This window comes from Psittacula echo, assembly GCF_963264785.1.
Source record: "Psittacula echo genome assembly, chromosome: 15".
Classification (NCBI taxonomy): Eukaryota; Metazoa; Chordata; class Aves; order Psittaciformes; family Psittacidae; genus Psittacula; species Psittacula echo.
In genome coordinates this window covers 6,403,529-6,415,961 of record NC_137751.1, presented here as the reverse complement: position 1 = coordinate 6,415,961, position 12,433 = coordinate 6,403,529, and the positions used below count along the sequence as shown (strand labels likewise).

Below are 12,433 nucleotides of genomic sequence, written 5' to 3'. Positions count from 1 at the left end.
AAGGGCAGCGCCGGTTCCCGGGGGTTGTCGCACCCGGGCGGGGCGGAGCGAGGCGGGGCGGCGGGGTTATGTAAAGCCGCGGATTACCGGGGCCCGGGCCCGGGGCGGCGCCGCGATGGGAGCATCGAGCAGCGGCCCCGGCCCGGCCCCGGTGCGGCCCCCCCAGGTGCGTGCGGCGGCCCCGGGGTCCCCCCCTCCCGCTTCCCGTTGTTCACCCCCCGCTGACGCTGCCCCCCGGTTCCGTAGGGCCGCGCTGTGGGGTCGTGGGTGCGGGCGCTGTTGGGCCGCGCCCGGCAGGTTCCGGGGTCGGGGCTCGCCCTGGTCCCGCGGGGGACCACCGAGGAGCCTCCGGTGCCCGGGTGGCCGCTGCCGCAGCTCGTCTCGCTTTTCCTGCCGGAGTTCCCCGTGCGCCCCTCCGCCCGCCAGCAGCAGCTCAAGGTGCCGTCCCGGGGCTCCCACCCTCTTACCGGGGTCCCGCTGCATCCTATCGGGGTCCCCGACCGTCCCCTCCGGGCACCCGCGCGTCTCGCCCTGGCAGACGGGTCCCCTCGCACCTCGTTACCGGAGCCCCTGCACGCCCTACCCGGGTCCCCCGGAGCCCCGAGCATCTTCCCGCGCCTTCCGTGCATCCCGTGCCGCCATCCCGGGATCGCCGGCCGCCTCCCTGGCTCTCCTCGCAAGCCTTTGCTCCGTCCCTTCACATCTTAACGGCGTTCCCCCCGTCCCACCGGGTCCCCTTCTATCCCTGTCGGGTCCCCGTTCCCCGGTGTGAAGCCTCTGTGCGTCTTATCGGGGTCCCTCTGCACCCTAATGGGGTCCCTGTGTGTGCTACTGTGTGCCTGTCCCCCATCCCTATGTGCCCTACACTGGGTCCCCTGCATCCCACTGTAGTCCCCAAGTGTCCCCATCACCTGCCATGGGTGCCGCGGACCACTCCATGTCACCCTACACAGGACCCCACACCCTGTTCCACCCCAAGCATCCTGATCCCATCTCCCATGGAGTGCTCAGACCCTGATCGCCCCCCCTAGATCCTGGGCTTCGTGGCCAAAGGCTCCTTCGGGACCATCCTCAAAGTGCTGGACTGCGGGCGGGAGAAGGTCTGCGCCGTGAAGGTGGGTGCTGCTCCCGGGACCCATGGGTGCCCCTATGTACCCTCAGCCCCCCCTGACACCCCCTCGCTCCCCCCCCAGGTCGTGCCTAAAGTGGAGGTGCTGCGCCGAGACACCCTCAAGCAGTGCAAGGAAGAAGTCAGCATCCAGGTTAGGGGGGGTCCCCAGCCCGTGGGGTGGTCATGGGGATGGCAGAGGCCAACGGGAGGGTGGCAGGAGCAGGGTCCCCACGTCCCCCCCTTATCCCCCCCCGGACGCTGCTCACCCTCTTTGCTTTGTGTCCCCAGAGACAGGTCAGGCACCCGTTTGTGCACGGGCTGGGGGACAGCTGGCAGGGCCAGCGCCACCTCTTCATCAGTGAGTGACCATCTGCCCCCGGCCCCCCCGCGCACGTGTCCCCGCCGCCAGCACACGTGTCCCCGCACACGCACACGCTCCCCCCGCACGGCCCCGGGGATCCGGGCGCTCGGCTGATGGCTCCCACCCTGCAGGGATGGAGGGGATGGGGACGAGCTGCAGTGGGGCAGGGATGTACATGGGGGTGAAGGAGGAGCCGCAGACCTGGTGCCTGCCTGGCGCTGGTGGCCCCGATGGCTGTGCCTCCTCCATGCCCACATCACTTCTGTGTGCCTGGTGCCTGTATGACCCCCGGGGGGCCGTGTCACTTTGGTCCCCACATGGCCTCTATCACCTCGGAGCTTGCCTGTTCCCAGTGCTCCTTGTCACCATGGTGTGTGGCCCTGGTACTTGCATGCTCCTATGTGGCCTTAGTATGACTAAGTATGACATACCGTGTCACCTTAGTATGTTGGTCCAGGTGCCCACATTGCCCCGCTGCTTGTGCCACCCTGTATCCCCAGGGCTTGTATCACCTTGGTGCATGCCCGTAGTGGCCACATCACCTTGGCACAGCCCCATTGACCCACCTGCCCCCCCCCCGTGCCCATGCCCCCCCCTTTCCCATGCCCCTCATGCCGATGTCACCCATCCCCACAGTGTGCACCTACTGCAGCACCGGGGACCTGCACGCGCTGTGGCGTGCGGCCGGGTGCTTCACCGAGGCCACCGTCCGCCTGTTTGCTGCCGAGCTGGTGCTGGTGCTGGGTGAGTGCTCACTGTGCTGGGGACAGGCACCCATGGGTCCCCATGGATGGGGACCTGCAGGGGTGGGTCTGCTGGGTGCTGTGGGAGGGGACCCATGGCTCTGATGGCTCCATCTTCCCCCCAGTGTACCTGCACGACCTGGGCATCATACACAGAGATGTGAAGGTGGGTGACAGCAGGGAATGGGGGGTCCGAGGATGGGGGGGGGTTCTGAACCCCCCAGCATGGAGAGGCCACCCCAGCGCCTGTCTCGTTTCAGATGGAGAACATCCTCCTGGATGAGCGAGGTAAGAGCCTGGTGGCCCTGGTTTGAGGATGCATCATCCATGGGGACACCCTGTCCATGGGGACACCCCATCCTTGGTCTCCTCGTGGTGTCTTGCCCCACAGGGCACCTCAAGCTCACTGACTTCGGCCTCTCCCGGCACCTGCAGTGGGGCGAGCGAGCCCACACCATCTGTGGCACCCTGCAGTACATGGGTAAGGGGGCAATAGGGGGCTGTGATGGGGGGCACAGCCCCCCCAGGCACTCATCTACACATCCCCACAGCCCCAGAGGTGCTGAGCGGGGGGCCCTACAGCCATGCAGCCGACTGGTGGTCCCTGGGTGTCCTGCTCTTCGCTCTGGCCAGCGGGGAGGTGAGGACCATGGGGTAGGGGGAATAATGGGGCTCCATGGGGTGCCCCTAAATCCATTTCTGCCCCCCAGTTCCCCGTGGCACCGGCCGGGGACCATGTGGCCATGCTGGAGCGAGTCAAGCAGAGCAGCTACGAGAGCCCACCCGCGTTCAGCCCCGCGCTGGCCCGGCTGATGGCTGAGGTAACCGCCCCGCATAGGAATTGGGGTCCCCACGGCCCCATCCGGGGCTGGGCACTGGGGTGCCCCCTGCTCAGCTGCCCTCTTCCATCCCCAGCTGCTGTGCCACAACCCCCTGCACCGCCTGCGCTACCTCCATCACTTCCAGGGACACCCCTTCTTCCGCGGCGTGGCCTTCGACGCCGACCTCCTGCAGAAGGACCCGGTGGCGGTGGCGGTGGCCACGCAGCCCCCGGAGCAGCCCCCGCCAGACCCCGCCACCTTCGATGACTTCGACTGCGACCTCGAAGTCCCTTCGACTGCATCCCCGGGACGGCCCTGGCCTGGCTGAGCCCCCCCAATCCCCCCGGCATCGCTCAGGGACATCCCCCCGAACCCCGGTCCAGGGCTGGGTTCCCCCGTACCCACCATTGTACCTCTCCCGCGGGAGCAATAAACGCGAGAGCCGCGGGCACCGCTGCGGGTGCGTCCTGCGGGGGGACGCGGGGCTGGGTCCCCCCCTTCGGTCGGGGCAGGGCCGGGGGAAGCACCGGGGATGGGGGGGGAACCGGTCCCGTTCCCCTCAACGGGTCCCGGTGCTCGGCGCTGCGCAGCGCGGGAGGGAGAACGTGGAGGGGGCGTGGTCTCGCCCTAAGCCCCGCCCATAACCGCCTCGCCCCGCGGCGTGACGCGTGCGCCGAGCAGCCAATCAGAGCGCAGCGTGGGTTTTCAAACGGGCAGCGGTGGCGGCGTGCGGGAAGCGGCGGGACCGGAGCGGAGCCGAGACCGGGATCAGGATTGACCGGAGCGGGGCCATGCGGGCCGCCAAGACCCCCGCCGTGAGTGCGGGCCGGGGGGAGCCCCGGACGGGGCCCAACGGGGCGGCCTCGACCGTGCGGGGCTGCCCTGGGGGCGGCGGGGCGATCCGGAGCGCTCCGGTTTGTGTCTGTGTGTGCACATGGGGGGGTTGTGCCGCCGGTGACCCCCGGTGCTTCCCTCCCCATCACCTCCTCCCCAGGCGCAGCAGAGGCCCCGGCGCACCCCCCTGCAGGAGCTGCGGCTGCAGCCGGGCGCGGAGCGCACCAGCCTCACCCCGCTGCTCCACCGGCTGCGGCTCAAGGTCGGGATGGGGCGGAAAGGGAGGGGTGGGACGGGTTAACGGGAGTGGGTGTTGGGGTGGCAATAGGGGGATCGTTGAATGCAATGGGGAGGTTGGGGGTCTGGGGGTAAGGGGAGGCCCCTCTCTGACCCCCCTTTCCCATCTCCTGTAGGACCATGACTGTGCCACCCCAGTGCCCTGCACCCGTGGCCGCCGCAGCAGTGTCACCCCCGTGCCTTGTGCTCTAGGACCCCCCAGAAGCGCTGTTCTGCCTCCCCCCTGCAGCAATTCTCTACTGCTTTGCACCCCAGGGCCCCTCAGCAACACCATCCCGGAGGCGCCTGGGACTCTCACCCTGGGTCCCAGTGCCTTGGAGCCTCTCAGGACTCCCACCCTGGTGCCCAGTGTCCCTGAGCCCCTCAATTGCACCAACCCGGAGCTCCCTGGCAGTTCCACCCCAGGGCCCTGCACCATGGAGCCCCCCAGCAGCACAGTGCCAGCACCCCTGGACAGCCCTATCCCAGGGCCCAGCAACCTGGAGCTCCCCAGCAGTCCCATTGCAGAGCCCCCCAGCAGTCCCACCCCAGATCCCTGCATCCTGGAGCCCCCCAGCAGTCCCACTCCAGGCCAGCTCAGCATCATCAGCTCGGTGCCTTGCACCCCAAACTCTCCAGACAGCACCACAATAGCACCCTGCACGCCTGGGCCCTCGGGCAGCACCAGCTCAGACTCCTGCACCCCAGGGCCCCCCGGCACCACCTCCACCCCACAGGAAGGTCCCTTCCATGAGTGGCGAGTGGCACCCTCTGACTTCTCCTGCAGCCCCATGGCCCCCGAGCCCCCATCTGGAGATGAGGGTGCTGGTTCCCTGCCTTGCCAAGACACCCCTGAGGAAGCCAAGTCCCCATCCCCTGCCCCACAAGAGCAGGGACCCCCCACATCCCCTCCCATTGAGGCAGGTAGGTCAGAGCCTGCTGCCCTGGAGGGAACAGCCACCCCCATCCCCTCGCCCGAGGTGGCCTTGGATGCTGTGTCCTGGGTGCTGCCATTGGTGTGGCTGGAGAAGAGCCTCAACTCCTCATCCCTGCTGGAGTCTCTGCGGCACAGCCTAACCCTGCCACGGCGGGACACTGGCACCAGCATCACTCCAGTGCCTATTGCAGCCGTTGGCACCAGCGTCACCCCGGCACCCACTGCAACCGTTGGCACCAGCATCACCCCGGTGCCTACTACGACCATTGGCACCAGCGTCACCCCGGTGCCCACCACAGTCACTGGCACCTTCATGACCCCGCGGGGCCTGCGGGAGAGCAGCACCAACACATCCACGGGTCCCCCTCCCTGTGCCAAGGACAGCGCTGCCGAAACAGACTCCCTGCTCTGGCAGTAAGTGTGGGGCTGAGCATCCCCCCAGGCAGGGCTATGGCACTCGTGGGCTGTGCCTGCCCCAAGCCCTCTCTCTGTCCCCAGCTGTCCCCGGGAGCAGCTGAAGTCCCTGCCGCGGGCAGAGCTGGAGGGGCGGCTGGAGAGCACCCTCATCATCATCGAGGCCCTGTCGCTCCAGCTGCGGGGCTGGAACGAGAACCAGCGCTCCCTGCCTGGCGTGGGGCCAGCCGAGCAGAGGGATGCGCTCACCCAGACCGATGTCACCCATCCCAAAGGGGTAAGAGTCCTCACTGGGGCAATGCCACCCTGCTCCCTGCAGCATCGGTGCTGCCGGTGGGACCGTGGCTCCACAGCCCAGTGGAGTGGAAGTAAAGTGCATGGCATCATGCGCCCAGCGCTGCTCCAGCCACGTTGTCTCGCCTGGCTCAACCCGCTGAGCTTGCTGGATTTGATCCCTTTGTGCAGGGAAGCATCCCTGGCACATGCTGGGGGCAGGATGGGAGGGTCACAGCTAAGCAGTGGAGCAGGGCTGGTGCAAAGCCCCCTCTGCTCTGCCATGGTGCCCTTAGGAGGAGGAGATCTACCGCAACCTCTACCTCGAGCTGCGGAGGAGGACGGATGCTCTGCGACGGCAGCGGGGAGCAGAGCAGGACCTGCACTGGGAGCTGAAGACGGCTGTCGAGGGCATGGTGTGTGTTGGATGCGTGCTGTGCCATGAGCGCACACGGGCACAGTGTGTGTGTGGAGCGTGCTCAGCCTGAGCACCGGTGTCCTTATCCCTTCCGCAGGGTGCCTGGAGCAGGCAGCAGCTCCTGTTCCAGGGCCTCGCGAGTGCCTCCCTCCAGAGCCTGCAGGATGAGCAGAGAGCACTCGCCCAGGAGGTGAGACCCCAGCCGGCCGGGCTGGACCCTTCCCCATGGATTTGGGAAGCACTGGCTCAGAGCAGACATAATCCATACCCATCACTGTCTCCTCTTGCAGCGGGAGCAGGCGAGGGCCCTGGTGTCTCGGTGCCAGGCCCTGCTGGAAAGGGTTCCCAGCAAGCTGCAGAGCTGCCTGGAGGAGCGGGATGCCATGAGGCAGCGAGCAGATGAAGCCCTCCAGGCCAAGCAGGAGGTAGGGTGTTACCTTGTGCTGGCTGGCCCCAGGCATGGGGTGATTTAGGGGTACCCCATAGGGAAGAGCATCCCAAAGCAAGCCCAAGGGCACCGTGTCTCTGCAGGCATCTCGTCAGCTGGAGGAGACCGCGGTGGCCCTGCAGGACACAGTGGCTAAGCTGGAGCAGTTGGCAGTGGCCAACTCACGCCTCAGCGCAGGTACGGGTGATGATGTGGGGCTGGAGCTGCCCCTGTGTCCCCCCTTCTCTACGCTGACAGCTCTGCCCCTTGCAGACCACAGCTCCCTGATGACCAGCCTGGCCAACCTGGAGCAGGAGCGGGATGCGCGGCAGCAGGAGCGGGATGCGCTGCAGCAAGAGAATGAGAAGCAGCAGGAGGAGATGGCCTGGTGGGTCCAAGCCCTGGGGCAGGGCATTGGTGTGTGTGTGCCCCCATAGACACCTCCTGCCACCCCTGATCCCATCCCATCCCCTCAGGCTGGAGCGGGAGCGGGAAGCGCTGCAGAGGGAACGCAATGGACTGTGCCAGGAGCTGCGGGAGGCAACCGAGTGCCGGGAGGTAGGAGCTGCCTGCCCCTGCCCACGCCATCACGCGCTGCCAGCTCCCATCGTGTCCTCACGGGAATGCTGGAGGCTGGCCAGGAGCAGGATTAGCCCTTCCATAGCAGGGGGATGAGAGCGGTTGGCTTCCTGCATGTAGTGCTGCAACTGTTCCTGCAGCAGTGATTGCCGGCATGGGGGGCCAGGAAGCTCTCCAGGATAGTTTTCCCACTGATGTGGTGTTGTACCCCCAAACTGCCCTATGCTGGTCTCCAAGGGTAAAGTTGCCCCTAATAGGAAACAGCACCCTGAGGAGTAGGAAGGACTGTGCCAATGGGTGCCCTTGTCCATGGCTGTCCCCCCACCTCATCCTCTTGCAGTTCCTGGAGCAGGAGAACCAAATGGCCCGCACTCAGCTGCTGGAGGTGGAGGCCAGGCTGAGGTCCACGCTGGACACGCTGCAGGAGCACAGCCTGCAGCACGAGGAGCTTATGGATTCCCACCAGCGCCTGCGGTACTGACCCCGCTATGGGCACCTCTGCTTGAACCCCTGTGGTTTGGGGGAATTGAGCCCCTTTTGGAGGGTGGGGGTAGACACAGTGGGACACGGCTGCCCAGATGGGTGAAAGGGGCTGTGGGAAAGGCTGCTACACCCCATTTTGGGGGGGAAACTACCTAAATCCATGAGGTTTGCACCACCCCTGGGTCATGGTGGGAGGCAGGCATGGGAAATGTCCCCATCCCACACTGAGGAAGAGGAATGCTGCTCCCACTGGTGCTGATGCCATCCTGCAGGGAAGAGCAGACTGCCCTCAGCAAGGAGCTGGAGAGCACCAAGGCCGAGCTCCTCGACTTGCAGCTTAAGAGGAACAAAGTCTCCTGGTGCTCCAAGGACATCGTGGAGAGCAAGATGCGGCTGCAGGAGCTCGCTGAGTGCCTCAGGGCTGCTCTGCAGGAGGAGGTGAGAGCTTTGCCTTGGGGGTGGCCTGAGGAGGAAGCAGACACCCCATGCTTTGAGCCCTCCGTTGCCATGGCAGAGCTGTCACTGCTCTGCTCTTCCTCCCCTCTGAAGGACGATGATGATGCTGCTGCTGCCCCATCAAAAAGCAGAGCCTGGACTCCTGTCCCACGTACTCCAGGCTGGCAGACCCCGTACCGCATCCGGACCCCTGCCAGCCGCACACCGGCGTTCCGGACCCCGCACCGTGCCATAGGGAGCTCCTTTGTGGGCAGTGTCCTGAAAGCTGTGTCCGGGGAAGGTGAGCTGGTACCCGCTGCATGGCGGGGATGGGGATCCCTTCCTCCTGTCCTCCCTGGGAGTGCCTGGATTTCCCCTTATAGCAGCTATGGGTTGTGTCGTGGCTCCAGCAAGCATCCAGGGTCTCCTCTGAGTGCCCTGGGATGGATGCGAGCTCCAGGTGTGCTCCCTGCAGCACACAAGGCACAGAGCATCTGCCCTCTTGCAGATGCTGATGAAGCTGCTGGAGTTGGGAGTGCATTTACCAAGGACAAACCTGCTGCTACACCAAAGGCAACAGGTACCAGGGCTTTCACCCTTCCCTGGGCTCTGCATGGGGATGATTAAGATGCCTTCCTGCTTGGCTCTGCGTTCCTTGATGTTCTATAATGAGCCTTTGCCCTGCCCACAGAGCCTGAGGATGGCTTGCTGGAGAGTGTGAAGCAGCTGAGGTCCGTGGTGTCCGACCTCGCCATGCTGAGCTGCCGCATCCAGGACCTGGAGCAGAGCGAGTTCAAGGCGCTGCAGACAGAGATGTGAGTTCAGCAGGGCTCATGTTGAGGAATGGCCATGAGCAGCCTTGCTGGGACCTGCTCTTGCCCCAGCCCTGGGTTATAGCTTTTTTCCAGCTGGTGGGATGCCCAGGAGGGGGTTTGGTACCCGGCACCGTGCTCGGCTGTGATCCCCATCCCCTCAGCACTGGTGTTGTCCTCTCCCAGCTCCAACCTGCAGCTCCGTTTGGAGACGGTGACAGCGGAAAGCCAGGAGAAGATCGATGCCCAGGCTGCCACCATCGTGAAGCTCAACAAGGCACTGAGGGGCAAGCTCGAGGTGAGCCGGTGCCAGAAGTGGGCCAGCACTCAGGCCAGGGCAGAGCCAAACTGGGACAAGCACTGATCTAGGACACGGAGGAATCTGGGTGACCGGCTCTGGAGGTGCCCCATGGGTGCTCCTGGCTTGTCTGACCTTCTTGAACAGGACAAAACCTGCTCCCCGCCTCGGGCACTGAGGGCATCCAGGCCCTGGCACTGCCTGACTCTGCTTCTTCCCCCTCCTGTAGAATGAGAAGGAGCTGCAGGACGTGGTGAAACGACAGGAAGAGAAGATGCTGCAACTCATCGACAAGAGTGGGGAAGTCACGGTGTGTGATGGGGGCCGTGCTGGGCTGCATGCCCAGGGGGTGCAGGCTCCAGGACCCTCCTCTCAGCACCCCCTTTCCCTCATAGAGTCTGAAGGAAGAGGTTTTCCAGCTGAAGCGCTCGCTGCAGCGCGCAGAGACGGAGGCCAAGGTGCTGTGGGAGGAGATGAGGGAGCAGAGACCCAAGGAGGACACTGTGCATGTGCGGGAGCGAGTGCTGCAGCGGCAGGAGGTGAGGCTTCGGGGGGATGACTGCTGTCATGTCCCATCCTTCAGGACCCCATGGACAGGCTCCCCCCCTTGGCTCTTGCCCCGCAGTGATGCTTTGCTCTTGTTGCAGATGGGCAAACTGCGGCTGCTGCTCCTGGAGAAGGTGGATGAGAACCAGCGGCTCTCGGATAAGGTATGGGGGAGCACTGGGTTTAGTTCCCCATTCCCTGGCCAGCTTTAGGTCAGGTTCCTGACAGGCATCTCCCACCACAGGTCCAGGGGCTGGAGCTGCGGCTCCATCGCATCCAGAAGGTGCTGAGGAGCCATGAAGAGATGCAGGAGAAGATGAAGGAGGTGAGGGTTGTTCATTGCTCTCACCCTTGCTGTGACTGCAGCTCCGTCACCCCTCATCCCAGAACTGTCACTAACAGTGCTGCCATCCCCAGGTCCTGGTGGCTGTTCCTGACGTGGCCGTGGCGTGCCAGGAGCATCACAGCCTGCTGCGGTACCTGGGCTTGAAGCCAGAGAGTGTCAGCAAAGACGCTGCGGAGCCGCTATAGCCCCTGGGGTGAAACCTTCCCCTTGTTAATGCTGTAATTATTTATTGAATAAAGTTGTGTTGGCATTCACCCTGCCCCGTGTGCTGGATGCAGGAAGCTCCCAGTGCCCTGGGTGGGGACAACTGGTCCGGCTTGTGCCGCCTGCTCCCGCTCCATCCCTGTCACGGGGCCATGGGCACGGCTCCCTGCCACCCCAGGGCCTCTCCTGCTTGGCAGGGAACAGGCACCGTGTTCCCCAGGCAGCAGCACGGCTCCTCCTCCTGCCCTAGATTCCCTCTGTGCCTCCCTCCTGCCTCCCCACTGCGGGGGTACCCGAGGCTGGATCCTGCACCTCCAGCACGGGGGGGTGTGGGGATGGTTTTCCCCATTCCCAGTGTGCTTCTGGCATGAAGCAGCATCAAATCATAATGTTTAGAGTTGGACCTTAAGATCATCCAGTTCCGACCCTCTGCCATGGGCAGAGACACCTCACATGAGACCATGTCACCCAAGGCTCTGTCCAACCTGGCCTTGAACAGGGATGGGGCATTTATGTCTTCTTTGGGCAGCTTGTTCCACTGTCTCACCGTTGAACTTCCTCCTTGTATCTAGCCTGACCTTCCTGTGTTTCAGTTTAAACTTGATTCATCAGGTCCCATGGACTTGGGCACATTCAGGTTTCTAAGATGATCTCGAACCTGATCCTCTCCCAGTCCCTGCATCTGCCTTCCAGGACTTGAGCAGCGTGGTCAAAGCATTGTGAGACTCATTCTCCAAATCCAGGGTCACCAGTTTTCCTGTTTCCTTCTGAAGAGGGCCCACATTATCCCAAGCCTCTTCCTCTTGGTAGCAATACACCTATAGGAGCCCTTCCTGTTACCTCTGACCATCCCCGGCCAGATCCAATTCTGCCTGTGCCTGACCTGATCCGCAGCATCCTCTGGGTGCTGTGAGAGCTGCCAGCCAAGCACTGGGAGCTCAGCCAGCTCCTGCTCCCAGCCCCCCCCTTGTCCCCTGCTGCTGCTTGGGGGGCTCTCTTGGGGGCTCCCCTGCTCCCAGCACGGTTCCATCCTCATCTCCCTCCTTCCCTACTGGGGCATCTCCTGCGGGATCCCCCTCCCGGTGTTCCCGACCCCAAGGATGCTCCCTGTCACCACGGGGGCCATGCAGCGCCTCCCTCCCTTGTCACAGCCCAAAATAGCAGCGTTCCAACAAGTGCTCTGGTTTTTAATGGCCCGTTTCTCCATGCCTGGAGGGGGGGGATATGACATTCCCCTGCCCTCTGCCGCAGCCCTGCGCCCTGTTTGGGGTGGGTGTTGCAACACGCAGGGTGCTGGCACCTTTATTTACCCTTGCACCCAGGAAACGGAGGTGCTCAGGGTTGCGATTCTGTTCACTGGGTGTGTAAATGGATCACGGGGAAGCAGCACTCGCTGCTTCCTTATTGTGTCCCTGCCTGACGGCAGGGGGTGGGATACACACATCCCCCCCCCCAAGATGCCGGGCTGGCTGGAGCTGGGATGCAGGGGGAGATGCGCTCCTATTCCCGGGATTAGGGCCATGCAGGGCGCCTGAGCCCTCCTTTTACGGCGGGGATTCAGCAGAGCCGGGCGCTGGCAGCCGGCCCGGACACTGCTATTGTCCCTGCTCCGGATGCCGGCGGCTTTGGGGGGGCTGAGAACCCCCTCACCCTGGCCTGTGCTGCTGGGGCTTGGGGTCTCAATGGGGTGGCAGCAGTGGGGTGGCACAAGGGGGTCTTCGGTCCAGGGGTGATGGGGAAGGACCCTGCATGTAGCTGACAGTGGTAATGGGTAGGGGGGGACAGTGGGGTCCCTGGTCCAGAGGTGATGAGGGGAAGGTGCCTGCTTCTAGCTGATAGTGGCAGTAAGATGGCACACAGTGGTGTCCCCAGCCTGAGGGTGGAACAGGGGGGTCCGTGGCTTTGGGGTGATGAAGGGAAGGTCCCTGCTTGTAGCTGACAGTGGTAATAAACGGGGTACAGAGGGGTCCTTGGCCTGGAGGTGATGAGGGAGAAGTTTCCTGACTGTAGCTGACAGTGGTAACAGGGGAGAACAGGGGGGTCCCAGCCTGGAGGGTGGCACAGGGGGGTCCCTGCCTTTGGGGTGATGAGGAGATGGTCCCCACCTGTAGCTGG

At 64.4% G+C, this 12,433-nt stretch overlaps 2 protein-coding genes across 2 annotated transcripts; both read left to right on the top strand.

The window, feature by feature from the left end:
- Positions 1–115: 115 nt before the first annotated feature.
- RSKR (ribosomal protein S6 kinase related) lies at positions 116–3,364 on the top strand (the record flags this gene model as incomplete). The annotated part of the gene is made up of 12 exons (XM_080630124.1): positions 116–166; positions 247–438; positions 1,032–1,115; positions 1,194–1,262; positions 1,400–1,469; positions 2,109–2,216; positions 2,341–2,381; positions 2,476–2,503; positions 2,607–2,696; positions 2,767–2,855; positions 2,926–3,036; positions 3,131–3,364. The coding sequence occupies 12 exons, from the start codon at positions 116–118 to the stop codon at positions 3,362–3,364; spliced, it is 1,167 nt and encodes a 388-aa protein (XP_080486250.1).
- A 463-nt stretch (positions 3,365–3,827) lies between these two features.
- On the top strand, positions 3,828–10,368 carry SPAG5 (sperm associated antigen 5; the record flags this gene model as incomplete). Its single annotated transcript, XM_080630272.1, has 21 exons — positions 3,828–3,851; positions 4,031–4,132; positions 4,284–5,497; positions 5,582–5,774; positions 6,067–6,186; positions 6,286–6,378; positions 6,479–6,613; positions 6,720–6,813; positions 6,889–7,003; positions 7,092–7,173; positions 7,535–7,668; positions 7,950–8,115; positions 8,227–8,413; positions 8,621–8,692; positions 8,804–8,927; positions 9,111–9,222; positions 9,452–9,532; positions 9,618–9,761; positions 9,870–9,932; positions 9,986–10,093; positions 10,186–10,368. 21 exons carry the CDS (start codon positions 3,828–3,830, stop codon positions 10,297–10,299), a joined length of 3,477 nt encoding a protein of 1,158 aa, XP_080486398.1. The 3' UTR covers positions 10,300–10,368.
- Between the last annotated feature and the right edge of the window lie 2,065 nt (positions 10,369–12,433).